Here is an 18,668-nt window from a genome sequence, read left to right as displayed (position 1 = left end):
ACATGTTCATTAGGGCGTTGTTCATGTTGGTCATCGTTGGCTTCGTTTTACTCATTGATGGTGTGAACATTTGGTTCTAAGAAAAAGATAACATCAATAGAAACTTAGATAATGTTACTCAGGGTGTATTAGTCCATCCATCCATCCATCCATCCATCCATCCATCTTCTACCGCTTACTCCTTTTCAGGGTCGCGGGGGAACCTGGAGTCTATCCAGGGAGCATCGGGCACAAGGCGGGGTACACCCTGGACAGGGTGCCAGTCCATCGCAGGGCACAATCACACACACAGGGTGTGTTAGTGTTCATGATAAATAATAGCAGTTAAGAGAACCTTAATGTAAAGCTTTAGTGAATAATCTTTTAGCAGTGGTACACGATCTAAAAATATATTGGCATCAACGAATCCAAGTATTAAGGGGGAACGTGGAGATAAAATGGCTGCAGTAGTGCGCACTTTATTACCTGTCTAGGGCTATAATACTGTATGTTTTGTACAGATGGGTGACACATTAAAAAAAAAAACAACAACAATAAAACAAAACACTGGCTCTCTTGTGCTGTGTGGGGGGCGTTTATTTTTCTTTTGCTAACATGGTTTGGCTTCACTTGTTGACCCAATGAAAAACTCCTTCTGACTGATCACGTTCCTATCCATGATGAAACGTGGGCGTGGTTTGTTCCAAGATGCCCACATCTACAGGGCACTAAGGTCCCTGAATGGTTTAATGAGGATGAAAATGATGTAAATCATATGCTTTGGCCTTCACAGTCATCAAATCTCAATCCAGTTGAATACCTGTAGGAGATTTTGATCTTTAGGAAGAACGCCATTCATTACTACAGTTCCGGAGATTTGTAGGATCGATGCTAAGTTTCGTTGAGGCCCAGCATGTTACTAAGAGACTTTATGTTGTTTTTTTCTATAAATCGGTCCGTCCGGGATTTCGCAATTTTGCGATCGCAGAAAAGAATGCAAAATCGAGCAAACTCCACAATATTCGTCGGAGCTTACCATTTAAAAAAAAAATTGTGTCTTTTGTTCGTTATCACAACGCGCATTCGGCCAAAGCCGTCTTCGATTCACGTGCATCGAACATGACTACAGCTAATAGGTCTCGTTTAACAACAAACATCACTGCGAAAGGCAGCGCAAAACAGTTTCGTGCAGGTGCAGTTCCGCCAATTCAAGTCGTTTTACGCAATAAAAAATCAAGCATTTTAGGACGCAACAATCACAAAAAAATAACTCTGCGAACTCCTGTATGGACTGTTTAAATTGATCAGATGTGTGTTTATCAATGGTTTCACTACACTACAAATAGTATCATGATATACATCAAACAGGTGGCTGATATGACAGTGTAATACTTCTGTTCTTGTTATGTCAACAATTTAATTAAACGCACAGATATTGTTTTCATTTTTTTTATTGTGACAGTATTGTTTTTTTACCATTTACCATTTACCATTTAACATATTTAGATCCATAATGAGCAAGCTAGAGAGCGAGAAGTTGTTTTACTAAATATCATCTTCAAGCATTGCCTTATATTTCTACCCTATTGCCCTTTAATTCGTCAGTATGATTTTGATGATTTTGTGTGACAATCTTGTTTTGTTGTTGTTATTATTATTATTATTATTATTATTATTATAATATCTATTTATTGTCAGAAAGCCTGTACGGTCTTTATTGCCATACGCACTCTCCCAGCAGTTCCCTGACTGTTAGCAGTGTTTTAAGCAGTAAAGCTGTACATCAAACCTTGTCAGCAGCTCAAATGGGTGGCAGGCCGTGTCCATGGGAAAGAGAGAATTAAAGGCTGCGATTGTGTTGGAGTAGAATAGAGCGGGGTTGGTGCCGGGTCATCAAGGTGTAGTGCAGCCGCTCTAATTGTTTTCCATCTCCACTCTCCTTCAGAACTGCCTGATTTATGGCAATTATCCATCTTTAGGATCATCTATCAACCTGGTAGTTGCTAGGCAATGGGAGCAGCTGCTTGTGTGTGTGTGTGTGTGTGTGTGTGTGTGTGTATACATGTGTGTCTCAGTGTGTGTGTTTGGTCTGCTGAGTTTTCTGTCAGACACTCAACACAGGTTATGGTCTGGTCGAGACACCATAATGGGGGATTTAAAGAAACAAAGAACATTTTCGTTCCCTGCTGTTTTCTCCCAAACCCCCACCCCCTCCCTCGCCTCTCTCTCTCTCTCTCTCTCTTTCTCTCTCTCTCTCTCTCTCTCTCTCTCTCTCTTTCTCCACATGGGGGTCCTCTGTCTGCTTTGAGACTGTTGTGTCTCTCAGCACAGCATGTATAGAACCTTATCGGTGTTTCCTCAAAAGCCATGACGCAGGAGATCATCCCATGATATTCGGGCATGTTTGGGTTACATCGAGAACTCCAAGTGCTTGAACCTGGGACCGGATTTTTTATTTTTTTTTAAAAAGCGAGATCCTTGCCAAAAAATGGGAGGATCTGCAAAAAAAACCCCCAAAAAAACGTGCAGATGGGAGGAGGGACTGAGGTGCTTATGATCTAATGGCCATTGTCTCACAGCTGCACGGCTCCTCTGTGACAGCGGGGAAAGGTGATTTATAGACCGCACAACGGCCCTCCACCCGCTCACACACACACACACACACAGTCTGAGAGGGAGAGGGAAAGGGACAGAGAGAGCATGCGAGGGAGCAAAAGGAGAGAAAAAGGGTAAAGCACTGCAATGCAGAAGCACCTGGGTGCAGAAATGACTTTTTTTCTTTCACACTACATGATCTAAGGCAAAATATGACCATAGGCAACAAAACACATTCAACAAGAATGACTAAATTACTAAAAGTGCAGTTAAGTATTCAAACATCTATATAAAATTTAAAAATGCATTTGATTTCCACACATTAGTAGTAGTGCTACACTGTGTTCATATCATAAACCATAGAAGGTGAAAGCTCACTTTATTAGCAAAAGAAATCCAGAGGAGGCAGTATTAGCATCTAGCATTTAGCCATAGCATTTAGGATTTTTGAGCTCTTACTACAGTGATACAGAAAAGACCTAATAAAGTAGGTCTTTATTAAAGCTTTCCACATAAAGTAGCATTAAAATCGAACACACACACACACACACAAAATAAGTCACTAAAGGGAAAAGATATGGAGTGTGAAAAACATGTATTTGCTGTTGCTAGCGGCTAGTTTCACTCTGACTTTACAGTATCGAGGTAAACTTTGACCTGTGAATTCACAAACCTCAGTCTTGTGAGCCAGTAGAAAACTAGTGGGCAGGGCTGGTCTCTTAAAGAAAATGGAGTAGCTGCTAATTTTTAAGTAGCATCACACCAAACTTTTGCCTCACTGTTTTTTTTCTGCTGCTAAATAAATAAATACATACGACATACACTAGGATTTTATGGCAAAGTTCAGTTGAAGAAAAAAAAAATCTTTGTTCTCTTTTCTCTCTGTTTTCTTTTCTGTTAGCTTCAAATCTGCTTTGATTGTTTTTTAAGTTAGCAATGTTGCTGCCTCTGTATTAGAATTTGACCCAAACCTGAAACCATGTTTCAGTAGACATGCACTAGGTGACTAAACGATGAACATATTTTGGTGATTTCTCTTTTTTTGCCTTTGAATACAAATACTATAAAATTCAAACGGTATTTGAACATGAAAATGAAATGACAGCTCTTAGTCCTAAGTAGTTTCGCCATTAACCTTCAGATTGCATTGTGTTATCCTGTGTTATTCCTGTGATGATTTGTTTCATTGCAATTCTTATGCTTTTCAAAGAAATCTGTGCCACTTAACACTCTCAATATGAAACACCCAATCAATTAATCTAATTAATTCGTTCAGCCCACCATATTAATTCACGTCCATTATTAAGGCTTCCTTTGACGTCTGCTTTTAATTCGAAGCAATACGCTCGAATTTCGGACTCGTCCCATAAACACTTCCTCGTTGAAGTGCTGATAATGATTTGTGTGAGACCTCTGGGTTAAGGTGCCCTCAATTACACAGCAATCATGAATTTCGGTGTTTAATTAGCCAAGCTGCAGATGCTTTTAGCTTCTCACTGTTTATATCCCACAAAGGATGTCAGTAGTTTGACTGGGGAAGAGTTGAGCCTGAAATTTTAAAGTTAGCCCAATGTACAAGACAGGTCTCTCTCTCTCTCTCTCTCTCTCTCTCTCTCTCTCTCTGTCTCCAAGGGGACATAAATTTGGTGTGTAATGAATTTAGCTCACTTCTTATGCGTGAACGAGGTAGATTTGTAGTTAGGTGTGTTTTTTTTGGACCGTAGGGTGTCTATCTGTTAGCTTGTCACCCTTTAGGGTCTTAGTTTTGATCCTGAGCTCAGGTTACTGTCTGTGTGGAGCTTCATATGTTCTCTTCTTTCCTCACACCTCCAAGAACCGTGATGGTAGGTAGATTGACTATGAGAAATTGCCACTAGGTGTGTGTGCTGAACTGGTGTCCCATCCAGGCTTCAAACCCAGGCTGCATCAGAAATCACATACTGTGACAGTACCTACTGCATTCGATTCAGTACCTTCAGTACCTACCGCTCGGCTGTCGATACAGTACGTACTGATCAGTATAAATGGTAAGCATGAATACAATCCCGACGTACTACGCGGCGCAGATTCTGACAGCTCTTCCGTGTCAGTCCCGTTGCATTGTGGGATAGCGCAGTATCCACAGTGTCCAGTGGTTCCATACGGCAGAATCGAGGTAGAAGCAGTAGGTCATCTTGGTATTTCTCGCCTTCTGTTTTATGAATACTGAGATATCGGACATACTACTCCTTTGGCGTACGGCTTTTCGCCTACTGTGTAGTAGGGTAGTAGGGATATTCGGGCTCTGGATCCACCACCACCTTGACAGAATAAATATGTTACTGAAGATGAATGACAGTAAAGGCAATCTGTTGCCCTCTGCTGGTATGGAGGATTATTTTTACACTCACACATTTGTGTCTATTAGTCTTTGGACTAATGTCCATTAACTTTTCATAAAAAGCGACAAAAAGTAGATTACTTTTGTTTGGTACTTGCTTGGTGTGTGACGGTTACAGTATATAATTTAATAATGTTAACGAATTCATTTTGCATATTAATCTGTAACACATGCTCTTAGGAATTGGACACAAATTATTTGACCGCTTTTTTTTTTTTTTTTTTGCTTTATAAATCACACGACTGTTATGTCACACCATTCCCCTCTGAAAGACTAGACCCTTACAGTCAATCCAGGCCTGTACATGATGGAACGCATTACCTCACTGATGTAAATTGCTGTTAACAATCTGCTAATTGAGCTCCTTCATTATTCATCGGGCGTTTTGATATCGGCATTTAGCAGGCTCGTGGGCGCGCGAGGACTCTGTTGTGGTGTACGTTGTGAAAGCGTCACGGCACGGCTAAAGGAGAACAGCAGAACTCGCCTCTCCTCTCCGCTGATTCCCTGCCTATTGTTTGAAGCTAATGCAAAATGCACTGTCTATATGACCCATTTTAGCGGCCCATTAGCATAATTTGGCTGTCGCGTGGCCAGTGAGTTAATGTGCTTGCAAATGACAGGGAGAGTGTGTTATACGACCTTAGGGTTTTTAAAAATTAAATGACAAAGTGGGCCGCGCTTTGCATAAGTATGGGCTCGACACTCAGGGGCGCGCGCGTGCGCGTGTGTGTGTACAGTAACAGTCATGTCTTTCTGCAAGGTGAGCAAGATATTTCGTATTTGTGGGTGAATATTTGAATTTGATTCATTCAGCAGTTTAAGAAATGTTACATATTCCAACGAAAACTTGATTTGTGGCTTTAGCAAGCACATATAAATTTGGTTTAATAGTTTTAAGTTACAAGATTACTAGATTTCATCTAAATTACTCCTGACACGTTTGTATTAGGCAAAAAAAAAATCTCCTTTCACGTGGCTTCTAATCGTGCTCAGTGTAAAGCAAAGAGATAAAGAGAAAGCAGAGCGTGAAGCTGAATGGCACACCAGTTGTGCCAGACCCTGGAGTTATCCTGCCATATGGCGGCCTGTTCCGCTCGGGCCGGCCTCTCACGAGCTGCGTCACTTATAGACGAGATGGCGCCGTTCATTTTGAGACACCTCTCCACCGTATCCACAGCAACCCAGATCAGCGCCGGTGGGTGAGGAGAGGTAGGCTGGGTCGCTGTAAAAACGCCTGTCTGCACTTCAAAGCCTCCCTTTGTTTAGTCTGTAATAAAGTTAGATGTGGCTTGCAGTGAAAAGAGGCGAAAAAAAAAAGAAAAAAAACGACAAAGACGCTCCTCAGAGCGAAGGATTGTGTGCGAGATGATGAAAAATGTGAAGGCTTTCTGCGCGCCGAGGTTCACGTTGGGCCAGGGGAAGGAGGTGGGGCGAGGGGGACGAATCCGAACCCCCGGAAATCTGTCCATCCCTATAGCGAGCTCGTTACTCCTCCACACGGTTCATTCATCAGTGACCGCGCTCCAAATGGAGGCTGTAATTATTAATCACCATTCACACACAGCACTACGAGCAGGGAAAAAGTGCTTACAAAGGGTTTAAATAGGTGCTGGACTCCCACGCAGAGCCGTGGATGGACAGATTTCAGGACCATCCACTGAACACTTTGGACATATAACCTTGGCTTGAGTCATGTTAGGAGTAGGGGTGGGAATATTTATGGATGCTCATGATTTGATTTTGATTTCAATTTTAATACATGGTTCATGGAAAATTCATGATTTTTCCATTACGCTCACTTCCTGCTTGTAGAACATAATATTATCGTTTTCATCCATCATGAGACATTAGCCTTGTATTTTTTCATTTGGGCTGTCAGAACAAATTTGTACACTGATTAAAAATATATATATATATATATATATATATATATATATATATATATTTATATATATATATATATATATATATATATATATATACACACACATATATATTTACATATTCAAAAGCAAAAAGTTCATGTTTGGATTGTTTAAATTCTCACACACTATCGTTTGAGGAGTAAAGGTTCTCTTATAAGTGCAGGTTAATTTTGATTTTTTAGTTAAGTTAATAAGTTAATTAAATATTGGGGGAAAAAAAAACAACAACAACCAAACAAACAAAAAAACAAAAACAAAAGTACGCATCGTAAAAGTAAAAGTGTGGGGCTTCTATTTTGAATTCTTTTCAAACAATTTTCATTGCAAATTGTATTATCATCAAGAACTTTTAAATATTTACATGAATTTCGGAATTTCTGTCATTTATCTCACACGTTTGCTTTAATGACAGTGCATACTCGCACATGTTGGTGTAAAACCTGATGATCCACGTTAGATCAAATCCATCGTACATTGTTAACAATTTCCAACAAATACCTCTCAAATCCGAGGCCAAATCTCAAACTGCAGTTTTATTTTAAGGGGAGTATTGTGCACTATGCAGTTTCTTCAATGCCATTAAGTTATACCCTTAGTAGTGAGCATACATAGTGATTAGAAATTAATTTGGGATGTGGCTTCACCGTAAATGATTCATGTACATATGAAACACAAATTTATGATAAATACGTAATAAAATAGCATGAATTGTTTTAAATTAAATTTAAATTTAAATTCTCCAAACAGTGGTGTTGTCTGTGACTGTGTACAATTATACTCATTAATATTTAAATGAATTTAAGATAAAAACGAAAAGAAGTTATTCAAATTTGGCCTAGCTTCATGTTTCATTTTCATCCAAAACTGTGGTACTGTTGATATTTTTTTTTTTTTTTTTTTTTTTTGGTGATGCTTCGAGGAATCAATTATTTTTCCTATCCCTAGTCCAGTGAGTGTTTCTTTAAACTTACTGAAGGCTGTAAGCATTCTACAGCAGACATACATGATCACTGCAGGCCATGAGCAGACTGGATCAAACAGCATCGCGCCGCTCCAACCGGCGTGCGGAAAGAGGGGGGCGAGAGACAGAGAGAGAAAGAGATTGCTGCATTCCCACTGACATGCTGTGCATTACCATAATTGGCTTTTCTACATGATAGGACAGAGGAAATAATAATGTCATTTTATTTACAGCCTTCAGTGTCCTGCCCCCCCCCCCCCACCACCACATTTTCTCTCCCTCTTCCTCTCGCTCTCGCGATCCCTCTCTCCATCTCACCGTCCGCCACTTCAGCGGGCCGCCTAGGTCATATGACGTGGGTTGATCAGACCTGTCCAAAGGCATCAGAGCTGAGTGGCATGTAATGGAGACCCGGTGACAAACCACATTGGCCAGCCAAATAAGACTTGCCAGTTTTCCCATTAAAATGTCGGCTAAACAGCGTGGCTCTCCGCTGGCCACTCCAAAACCACTCTGACCGGCTAAATCAGCCGACGGAGAGGCGCCTGAATTGGACATTAGTACTGCAAATGACTGCGGTGATTGCCCCCTCTCCTGCTAAATAAAATAAATAAATAAGGAAGGGGAGGGGTGGAAAGGTGGAAGATGCCACTTGTAGTAGGAGACACTCGGGCTGATGGCGGATTCTGCACATCTGCACACATCCTTTCAGCATCAGTCCTGTTTCATTTCTCTGGATTTTGGGGCATGCCATATGCGTGCACATATTAACATTGGCAGGCTTGTTCTGACCTCATGGCATCCATCCATCCAACCCGTAGCCTGTAGAAGATGTATGGAATCAGAATAGTCTAATTAAACATAAATCAGCAGTTTATGTGGTGATGGATCAATAAATGTTCAGAAATATTTGCACAAGTAAACATTGATTTCAATAAACGCCACACAAATGCAGATTTGTAAGATCTCTTGTTTGTGAATGTTGTCATCTTTAGCATATCAGGCATGTTTTCTAGTTCAGCCAATCACATTACATCTGTGTTTAGACCTACGAATGAAAGCCAGCTTGGTATTATTCCTTAGAAATCTATAGTTTGTGACCACATTTGAATTTATTCAGAGTTTATTACTAATCTTGCACTTTTTTTTTCTTTCTTTTTAATGAGATGATTCCATGGAGATGCAGCCCTGGAAATTTTGGACACGTTTCCAAGAAATAATGGTTTAACGACGCCTGAACGTCATACATCTAAGATTGTTTTGGCCTTTCGTAAAGTCTAACAAAACTGAGTCAGAAGAAACACACATGCCACGTGTGAAACACCAGCGCTGTGTTTACTGAACGTAATTAAGCTTTACCTGACTAAACATTCCGTTTTTTCACCTTTGTTGCATGTATGTGGAAAAAGTAAGTCGGCTCAGCATAGCATAAGGCTGATCCTTTAGTGTAGGGTGTGTGTGTGTGTGTGTGTGTGTGTGTGTGTGTGTGTGTGTGTGTGTGTATACATACATATGAGATATTTGGATGAAAGTCTTCAGTGTCGAAGGCATATTCTACATCTCATCTTTGTTGGTTGTGACAGTGAAACTGTGTGTGTGTGTGTGTGTGTGTGTATCTGTGTGTGAGACCTGCTCATGTCCTGCTCATGTCCCGTCGCTGTGTCACCTGTCCAAACTCTGTGAGGTCTCAGCAGCCACCGTGACAGCTCCGCTCTGGACACAGATGGCCTTGCTCTCCTTCTGCACCACACACACACACACACACACACACACACACACACACATGCACAAACACAAGCTGACACATCTCCTCTGATTATTTTAGATATTGCTTTGTACATTATCCCTAAACATGTCTTTCGATTCCTTTTAGATCAAAATGAAGATAAAATTTAGATTTAGATAAAAATGTAACTTTTAAATATATATATGTATATATACACTTTGATGTATATTTTTCTATATTGAATAATAAACTGCTTGGCACATTCACAGAAATGTCAGTAGACAAAAGAAAAAGGTGCAGAAACATTTTGATTCTCAAATGAATTGTAAACATACCTAACCATATCTTCCCCCGGTAAAGCAGTGCATTTCGCATATCCTGCATTTGCATACTGCAACCTGATTGGCTCTTATATTTTATTATGCAAGAATACAGTTTTTAGTTCACATGTTCAATTTGATTGCTTGCTCTCTTTGTTTCTTAAAGAAATAACAGGAAGCATGCTGCAGTCACAATTTTTGCATTTCAGTATTAGCACAAATGAACTCCTCTGAAAGAACGTAAGAAGAAGAAGAAGAAGAAGAAGAATGTTTTAAGAAATTTAGCATAACTTTAAATAATGCTGTAATGTATTCAGGACATAATTAAAGGACACAAATGTTCTCATCATCTATCAACGTAGTTAATAGCTCATTAAAACTATATCATCTCATTTTGAACAATATCCAGAAATGGAACTTTCCTCTCCGCTAGCGCAGCAGCTTCCTCTGTTCCATCACTACTCCTTCTTTTAATTGTATGTATTCTTGAACACTTCTGTCCTTTTCTCACCCTTGACAGTACAATGTGTGGGTTTTTATTTTTTTTTATGTTTTTTTTTTTTTTTTTTTTAAATACTTTGTTGATTGACAAACACAACAAGGCCCCCCTCCTCCCCTCCTCCCCCCGTAATCCCTCTTTCTTTGTTCGTCGTGACGCTTAAAAGCAGAGGCTCAATGAAAGATGTCAGCAGTCAAATTTCTGATTGGGTTATTAAGTGTGAGCGCCGTTGCGATCGTCTGGCGGCTCCTTGACGCAGATGGAGGGGAGGAAGAAGAAAAATTGCCAAGTCGGGCCTTGAAGGCTTGATGCGCGGACAGTGACACGCCAGCACGCGTTGCCTGTCACACGCCACGTGGCGTCAAAGGCTGAAGAGACGTGTTCGTTTTAGTGTCAGCTTCTGCCCATCTTCCTGCGAATGGTTCCCTCTCTCTCTCTCTCTCTCTCTCTCTCTCTTGTCTCTCTCTAGTATGCACTCTCTCTCTCTCTCTCTCTCTCTCTCTCTGTAATTATAGTGAAGAAGAAAGTTCTCTTTTCTTGTTGTTTTAATGTGATAAGCTGTCGTAAGTGCTGCATTGACTTGAGGGAATTAGCCGGGCTGCGCTCCTCCGGGCGAATATTCCTTTCGCTGCAATTTCCGATAACTGAGTTATTTGACAGTTTGTAATGTTTATTTCAATGAGTGCTGTTGCTTTACGCCGCCTGCTTGATTTCTCAGCGGGCCTCATGGATTGATATCGGTGAAAAGTTTAAAGCCGAGCTCAGATCAGCCTTCAGCGGTGTCGTGCCAATTAAGTACTTAAATGAAGGATTAGTCGCTATAATATTAATATATACTGTACACTTGCTAGACATTGGTTCATATTAATAAAAATGTAAAAAGAGTAACTACACCTCCTTTTACACAGGCGTCAGTCAGTCAGTTGCAGCTGCTCCTGTGTCTCTCCCCCAGCTTCTCGTACGTAGCCATAAGTGGCAGCTAACAAACATCAGGTATCACGTCCGGTCTGATTACAGTACGCTCAGTAGCACGCTGTTTGAAGCTGACAGCACATCTGCTTGGAGCGCCTCAGACGGATCCTGGCATCTAGGACAGATAGCTGCTGGTGGCTCGCTGAGATAAAGGAGCAACTCTCAACACTGTCTGTCTCGTTCCCTTCTCTTCACTATCTCCCTGCCTGCGTCCCCGCTCGTGCCGTCTCCTCCTCTGCTCCCTCTTTTCCTCCTCTGTCTCTTTCGATTGCCTTCAAACCTGTACAGGCTGTTTTTAGAGATTCAGCTGTGTTGTGTTGTGTTGTGTTCAAAATGGCTGATAAGAACAAACCCCCTCAGACACACTTCCTGCATTGGGGAGAAAAGGGTTTTTCAGTGCTGGACACATTCCGAACACACACACATACGCGTACACACACACACACACACACACACAGACGCAGAGGTGCTTTGATGTGTTTTTCGGTGCTCATTTTGTTTATCTCCTGATGCAGATCGAAGGCAGCTGATGAAACAGGAATTTAATCCAACCATTCCTCATTACAAACTCGGTCTCATGGTCCTTTATTCACTTTTCATTTAGCAAATTAAAGAAATAATGTACCTCTCGAACTCTTTCCCTCTCTCTTTCCCTTTCTCTATCTTTCTGGCTGCTGTGACAGTGTGCTATTATTCTGTTTTCTGTCACTGCTCATGTTGCCTGCAATACATGGAAACAGTTTTTTTTGTCTCGAAAATGAAACCTTACATTTGAGAACCCCGGTGTATTTTTTGTTGCATGTTGGCAATATCTCAATTTGGATGTATGTAATAATAGAAAGAGAAGGTTATTTGCCAACAGTGTGTTAAATCATAAAGTCGCATCATTTAATCATAAACGTACTTGGCATTTCTTTAAATAACAGACTTAATAACATTTGGTAATGATCCATCTATCCTTAAACAATTCAAGTTCATTTAAATAGCTGGGTTTGTTTTGTGCTTCGGTAAATTTCCATTTAATTCAACATTCATGAACCAGTAATGAATGGATATCAGAGACTAATTAAAAGAGACTGAATGTACGGCGAGTTGTACAAATCTCCTGGCTAATTGATGACTAACCGTGGTCTTATTTAAGCTCAATGCTATATTAGATCATAGTATGAAAACAGTATCTCAAGTGAACTTTAATTGTTAGGCAGTAAAATGAATCTTCATCGACTTCATCGCACTCACGGCGTCATAACAACCGCTCTTAACAGAAAATAAAATGATTTACAGTCTTAGAATTTGGTCCATTCAGACGCGAAATATTCTCAGTCGCAATCAGAGTGGAAGCCAGTCCAGGTTTTCCATCATTCCCTGCTCTCTCTGTCTTTTTACTCATACATTCTCAGACATGCACATACACCGAGGCTGCACACACAGTGGACTCCCAGAGATTTAGTACAACATGGACCGTGACAACAAGACATGTCATTTCCACTCGTGCTTCGGCACGACACACTGCAAGAACTTCTACTACTGCTGCCAACTACACTGTGTGCAGCACCGCATCTTTGGCAATAACTCAGATGCAGTCTCCTGCCCAGAAAAGCCTGACTTGAGTGGCACAGTGGTGGGGGAAACTGGATCAAAGTCACTCACAGTCTGTGCCCTCTAACTACGAGGGAGAGAGTCAGAGAGAGAAATCATACTTTTCGTGTTGGTAGTATGACTTGCCCGGTAAATGGGGCAGCTACTATAGACATGTAGATATAGACATAGCGATTCATTTGAGATTTCGGTGGCCTCGTTTAAATTTGACCATAAAAGAAGCGATCAACAATAGTATAGTCTTACCACAACATTATCTGGCCAGTAACTCTGCAGTAATAAGATCTGTAGTATTGGGATAAAAATGCTGGTTATTCACATGATAAATGCTCAGTAGAAATGGATTTTGCTTTCTAATTTTCAGCTAGGCACTCCATGAAGCATTTTTTTCCAAACACCTGTCTGATCTCATTTTTTTTATATAATGTTCTTTTTTGCTGTAGTCCCTGGTTTTCATCCTCAAGGGGACTTATTTTTCTTGCTCATCCATGCTCTTCTTTACCCTTGCTGAGCTGTAATATTCAATAGCTTTGTTAGTCTCAGCAGTGAAGGATACTATCTATCATAGTCAAGATATGGATGTTTGCCACTTTATAATTGCAAACCTGTGTCCTCTGCCAGGACTATTGACAAGAAATCTCTTTAGGATCATTATGTAGGCGTGCAAGCACACATGCAGGGAAATTTCATACATCAAATAATGCCTTAGAAACCTCAAAATAACTTTCAACAACTTAATCCATTTTGAAAGTTGCATTTTCTCTCCTTTTGAACCTTCTGCTTCATCATCATTTTTTTCTCTTTTTTTCTGCTTTGGGTTTTCACAGCCTACGTGCCTGAGGACGAGCTGAAGGCAGCCAAGATCGATGAGGAGCACCTGCAGGATGATGGCCTCTCCTTAGATGGCCAGGACACAGAGTACCTGTGCAACGAAGAGGAGGATCCACGTGAGCAGCTGAGCTACCAGAACTCCCCTCTCAGCAATGGCACCAACCCTGACGCCGGGTACGGCTCACCCCTTAGTGACACCAGCGACCACCTGGCCGATTTTAAAAGCACCTCATCCAAAGAGGGCCAGGAGAGGGATGAGGACATGGAGACAGAGCCTGGTCTTTCTGTGCAAGACAGCTTGGCAAAGATGAAAGCCGCCTATGCAAACTTGATCTCGAATGCCTCATGGTCTAGCATCACAAGGGACATTATAAAAAGCAAACAAGTTAATGTCAGCAACAACAGTACCACCAGTAACCACAAGGGGAGCAATAGCATTATGAATAGTCATGCAACTAACATTAACAGCAGTGGAAGCAGTAGCGTTAGCACAGCTAGTGTTAGTGCCACAACCAGCACCACCCCAAGCAACACTTCTGCCAGTGCCACCACTTTAACCAGTAATAGCAATGGGAATGTAAGTGGTACCAGTAGTGGAAGTGTCTCTTATGACTGGCACCAGGCTGCACTTGCTAAAACATTACAGCATACACCATACCACCTTCTGCCAGAACCCAGTCTTTTCAGCACAGTGCAACTGTACCGGCAAAACAATAAGCTGTATGGGCCAGTATTTACTGGTGCCAGCAAATTTAGATGCAAGGACTGCAGTGCAGCTTATGACACACTGGTAGGCCTCACAGTACACATGAATGAAACAGGCCATTACCGTGATGACAATAAAGATCAGGAGGATGACATGGGCAAGAAATGGTCCAAGCCAAGGAAGCGTTCCTTGATGGAGATGGAGGGCAAAGAGGATGCTCAGAAAGTCTTAAAGTGCATGTACTGTGGACACTCATTTGAATCTCTGCAAGACCTAAGTGTCCACATGATCAAAACAAAACACTACCAGAAAGTGCCTCTCAAAGAACCAATGCCAGCTCTTGCCTCAAAGCTGGTGCCCTCTACCAAAAAACGAGTCTTTCATGACCTAGTGTCGCCCTGTTCACCCGAGTCCATCACTAGCACAACAGGTGTTCCACTGACAGAATCCACACCCACCAAAGACCAAAAGGTTACTAATCCCTATGTTACTGCTAACAATCGATATGGCTATCAGAACGGTGCAAGTTACACCTGGCAGTTTGAAGCCAGAAAAGCCCAGATCCTCAAGTGTATGGAATGTGGAAGTTCCCATGACACCTTGCAGCAGCTTACAGCTCATATGATGGTGACAGGACATTTCCTCAAAGTCACCAACTCTGCTTCAAAAAAGGGGAAACAGTTAGTGTTTGACCCGGTGGTGGAGGAAAAAATTCAGTCCATTCCTCTTCCACCAACCACCACACGTCTACCAGTTCCAACTATCAAGTCGCAAATAGACTCTCCGTTACAGACCTCTACAACTGAAGAGAGGAAGGATTCACATGAGGAGAAAAAAGAGGTGAATGAGCCAGAGAGGAAAATTAAAGAAGAAAAGGAGGACCCATCTGACAAACCGGAGAACTCTGAAAAACCTGGCCAGTACAAATATCTCAGAGAAGAGGATTTGGAAGAGACTCCGAAAGAGGGTCTTGATATTCTCAAGTCTCTGGAAAATACTGTTTCCAGTGCAATAAGCAAGGCTCAGACAGGCACCCCTACATGGGGTGGTTATCCAAGCATCCATGCTGCCTACCAGCTCCAAGGGTCAATGAAGTCTCTCGCTGCTGTCCAGAGTGTCAAAATGCAACCCACATTCAGTGCTAGTAGCTTGAAGTGTTTGTCAACTGAAACCAGTGCCCTCATCCATTCCCCAGGAAGCCCGTCCCCACCTCCAAACCATAAGAGCAATGTCTTAGCCATGGAAGAGTTAGTGGAGAAAGTCACAGGAAAAATTGTGTCTAAAAAGGAGAAGGAGGAGAAGCCTTGTGAGCGCATCCCAAAACATGTCTCTACACCATCACCATCACCTGTACCCAAGGAGAAAAAAGACTTCCCTCAGCCAACTGACCTTAGCAAGCCTACAAAGAATGGCATCACTGAGGAGACTGAGTCAGTTGGTAAGGAAGGGGAACAAATAGAGCATTATGCTGAAACTCCAGACAAGAACGGAATGGACTCCATCAAAACGCAGGTCAGCAATGGGTGCAGTAGTTTGGGAATAATCACTGAGCACTCACCAGAACAGCCTTTAGTTAACCATCTCAGTGCACTGCAGTCCATCATGAACACTCACTTAGGCAAGGCATCCAAAACCGTCAGCCCATTGTTAGACCCATTAGCAATGCTGTACAAAATCAGCAACAACATGGTGGAGAAACCTTTTTACAGTCCAACTCAGGTTAAGCAAGTTGAGTCCATCAATAGATGCTATGACAACGAAGACCAGCCGATAGACTTGACAAAATCCAAGAACAGCAATGGGCGTCCAAACAACAGCTCCTCCACTGTCATAAGCAACAGTAGCAACAGTGGAATTCCTAACAGTAATCGACCCATTCTTTCCAACTTATCTGAATCGCTGTCTTCCCCTCTGAGGGAAAATGCCTTGATGGACATCTCGGACATGGTGAAAAACCTCACAGGCCGCCTGACACCAAAGTCATCGACACCCTCTTCTATCTCGGAGAAGTCAGAAGCAGATGGCAGTGCATTTGAGGATGCCCTGGAGGACTTCACCCATGTCCAAAAGAGGAAAGGGAGGCAGTCTAACTGGAACCCTCAACACCTGCTGATCCTACAGGCTCAGTTTGCATCCAGCCTTCGTGAAACTCCAGAGGGGAAGTTTGTCATCACAGACCTGGGTCCTCAGGAGCGTGTACATATCTGTAAGTTCACAGGTCTCTCAATGACCACAATCTCGCACTGGCTCGCCAATGTGAAGTACCAGCTCAGGCGGACGGGCGGAACCAAGTTTCTAAAGAACATCGACTCCGGCCAGCCTCTGTTCTTGTGCAGTGACTGCGCCTCCCAGTTCAGAACTCCCTCCACTTACATTAGCCACTTAGAATCTCATTTAGGCTTCAGTTTAAAGGACCTGTCAAAGTTGTCTATAGACCTTATGAGAGAGCAGCAAGCAGTCACAAAAATGATAACGGACAAGACTTTCAATTCCCTCGGCTTGAACGAGGACGAGTCTAATTCCATCTATCAGTGCAAACTGTGCAATAGGACTTTTGTCAGCAAACATGCAGTTAAGCTGCACCTCAGCAAAACGCATGGCAAGTCTCCAGAGGACCACTTGATCTTTGTGTCCGAGCTTGAAAAGTTAGATAAAGCGTAGAGGGGCAGGCCAGTGGCAGTGAAGTGACTGACTTGAGAATCATTGCACTACATCACTGTTCTGCACTGCATACGAACTGAGCCTTCAGTCAAAACTGATTCAAACTTTTGTTGTGCAACTGCCTGACTGGACCATGATCTGTCTCTCCCTTTTCAGTTGTTGCTGGGGTTTTTTTTTTTTTTTTCACTCTGTTGATTTCTATATCTTACTTTGTATTGTATTTATATATGTGTTAATTATGTGCATGTTTTTTTTTCCCTAGTGAGTCCAGATTTGAACAAATTTTCCACTGTTTGTACTTTGTGGAATTGAGAATGAGACCAGCATGGTATCCATGGGCATGGTCAAAACAAGACTGTAACATGTGAAAACAAGGAGTACTACATGCATTTCGTTGAATCGATCATCCCTTATTCTTAAAACAACTGACAGTTTCAGCAAACAAGTGTGCAGAAGCTATAAAGCATATATATAGAGAGTATCGAGTTATTGTTTTGAGCTTAAATTCCCAAATTTGACTTTAGACCAACAATACCAACATCCCATTAAATGACTGAAAATATACAAAAGGCAGCGTTGTATCTTTAAAACTTCAACGGATAAGGATTGACTGGCTGCTTCAGATGATACACTTTGTGTTTTAAATGATTTTGTTTGAACGTTTTTGTTAAATCAGTTGGTTTTGTTGTTAAGTATCTTTTTTTACTGTAGCAATTTGGAAATGTATGCTTTGGTACCGACTTTTCTCTTTCTATAGGTTTGCTTCGATTTTAACCTGTAAAGACTTAATCAAATCCTTATATACAGTACATATATATTTAAATGATCTGCAATGATGTACATGTACATTTTTCCATCATCATATCTTGCCAGTTGCCGCAGCTTTGTTTGTATGGTGTGCATTCTTTTATATTGTCATTTTATATATAGTAAACAAAAAGGAAATAATTATGTAAATAGATATATATGCAGACGGTATGTGAACAGTAGCGCTGACGTTCATCCTTTTGGTCCTCCAGTGTGGTTAATATTAATTGGTTTGATGGAATGCATCCTCTGATGCACATAATGCCTGAGTGAAAAAAGAGCAATGCACAACAGGAAAACCAGTGCATTTCAATGTTTTTAAATCATACCATTGTGAAATGTCTCATCAACTCATAAAAATATTGTTTTTGTCTCTCAATTGTAAAATAAATCCTGAGATTTCTTGACTAAGTCTCCATTCTTTAATTGTTCTGCTCAGATCATGTGATTATGTTATTATGGCATTCGCAGCAAGCAAGAGCGTGTTGAAAAAGTTCAGTCTAGTACATTGGAGGGTTCAGAAGTTTGTCCCTGTGGGGGGACTCTTAAATCCTTCGAGAAAAAGATCTGTCCAAAGTCCCTCTGAGAAACAAAGTTAGTCCTAGTGGGGCTGGACAATTTCGAATTGGGGTCCTAGAATCTCTGCAAAATTGTATTCATTCATTTGTCTTTAGTCGGCAAGTGACTGTGGTCAAGCATTGCAG

The 18,668-nt window shown here is 41.4% G+C and overlaps 1 protein-coding gene across 1 annotated transcript in view; it reads left to right on the top strand.

Moving 5' to 3' along the window:
• The window catches only part of tshz1 (teashirt zinc finger homeobox 1), a 49,112-nt gene extending 30,737 nt beyond the window's left edge, over positions 1-18,375 (top strand). The window contains exon 3 of the mRNA XM_053612596.1: positions 13,787-18,375. Within this exon, the coding sequence (XP_053468571.1) occupies positions 13,787-17,157 (3,371 nt within the window). The 3' untranslated portion in view covers positions 17,158-18,375. The remainder of the gene's footprint in view (positions 1-13,786) is intronic.
• Positions 18,376-18,668: the final 293 nt, after the last annotated feature.

Source organism: Ictalurus furcatus, chromosome 24, assembly GCF_023375685.1.
Source record: "Ictalurus furcatus strain D&B chromosome 24, Billie_1.0, whole genome shotgun sequence".
In the NCBI taxonomy this organism is placed as follows: domain Eukaryota; kingdom Metazoa; phylum Chordata; class Actinopteri; order Siluriformes; family Ictaluridae; genus Ictalurus; species Ictalurus furcatus.
The sequence above is the reverse complement of the archived record's forward strand: the minus strand, read 5'-3'. Positions and strand labels throughout refer to the sequence as shown.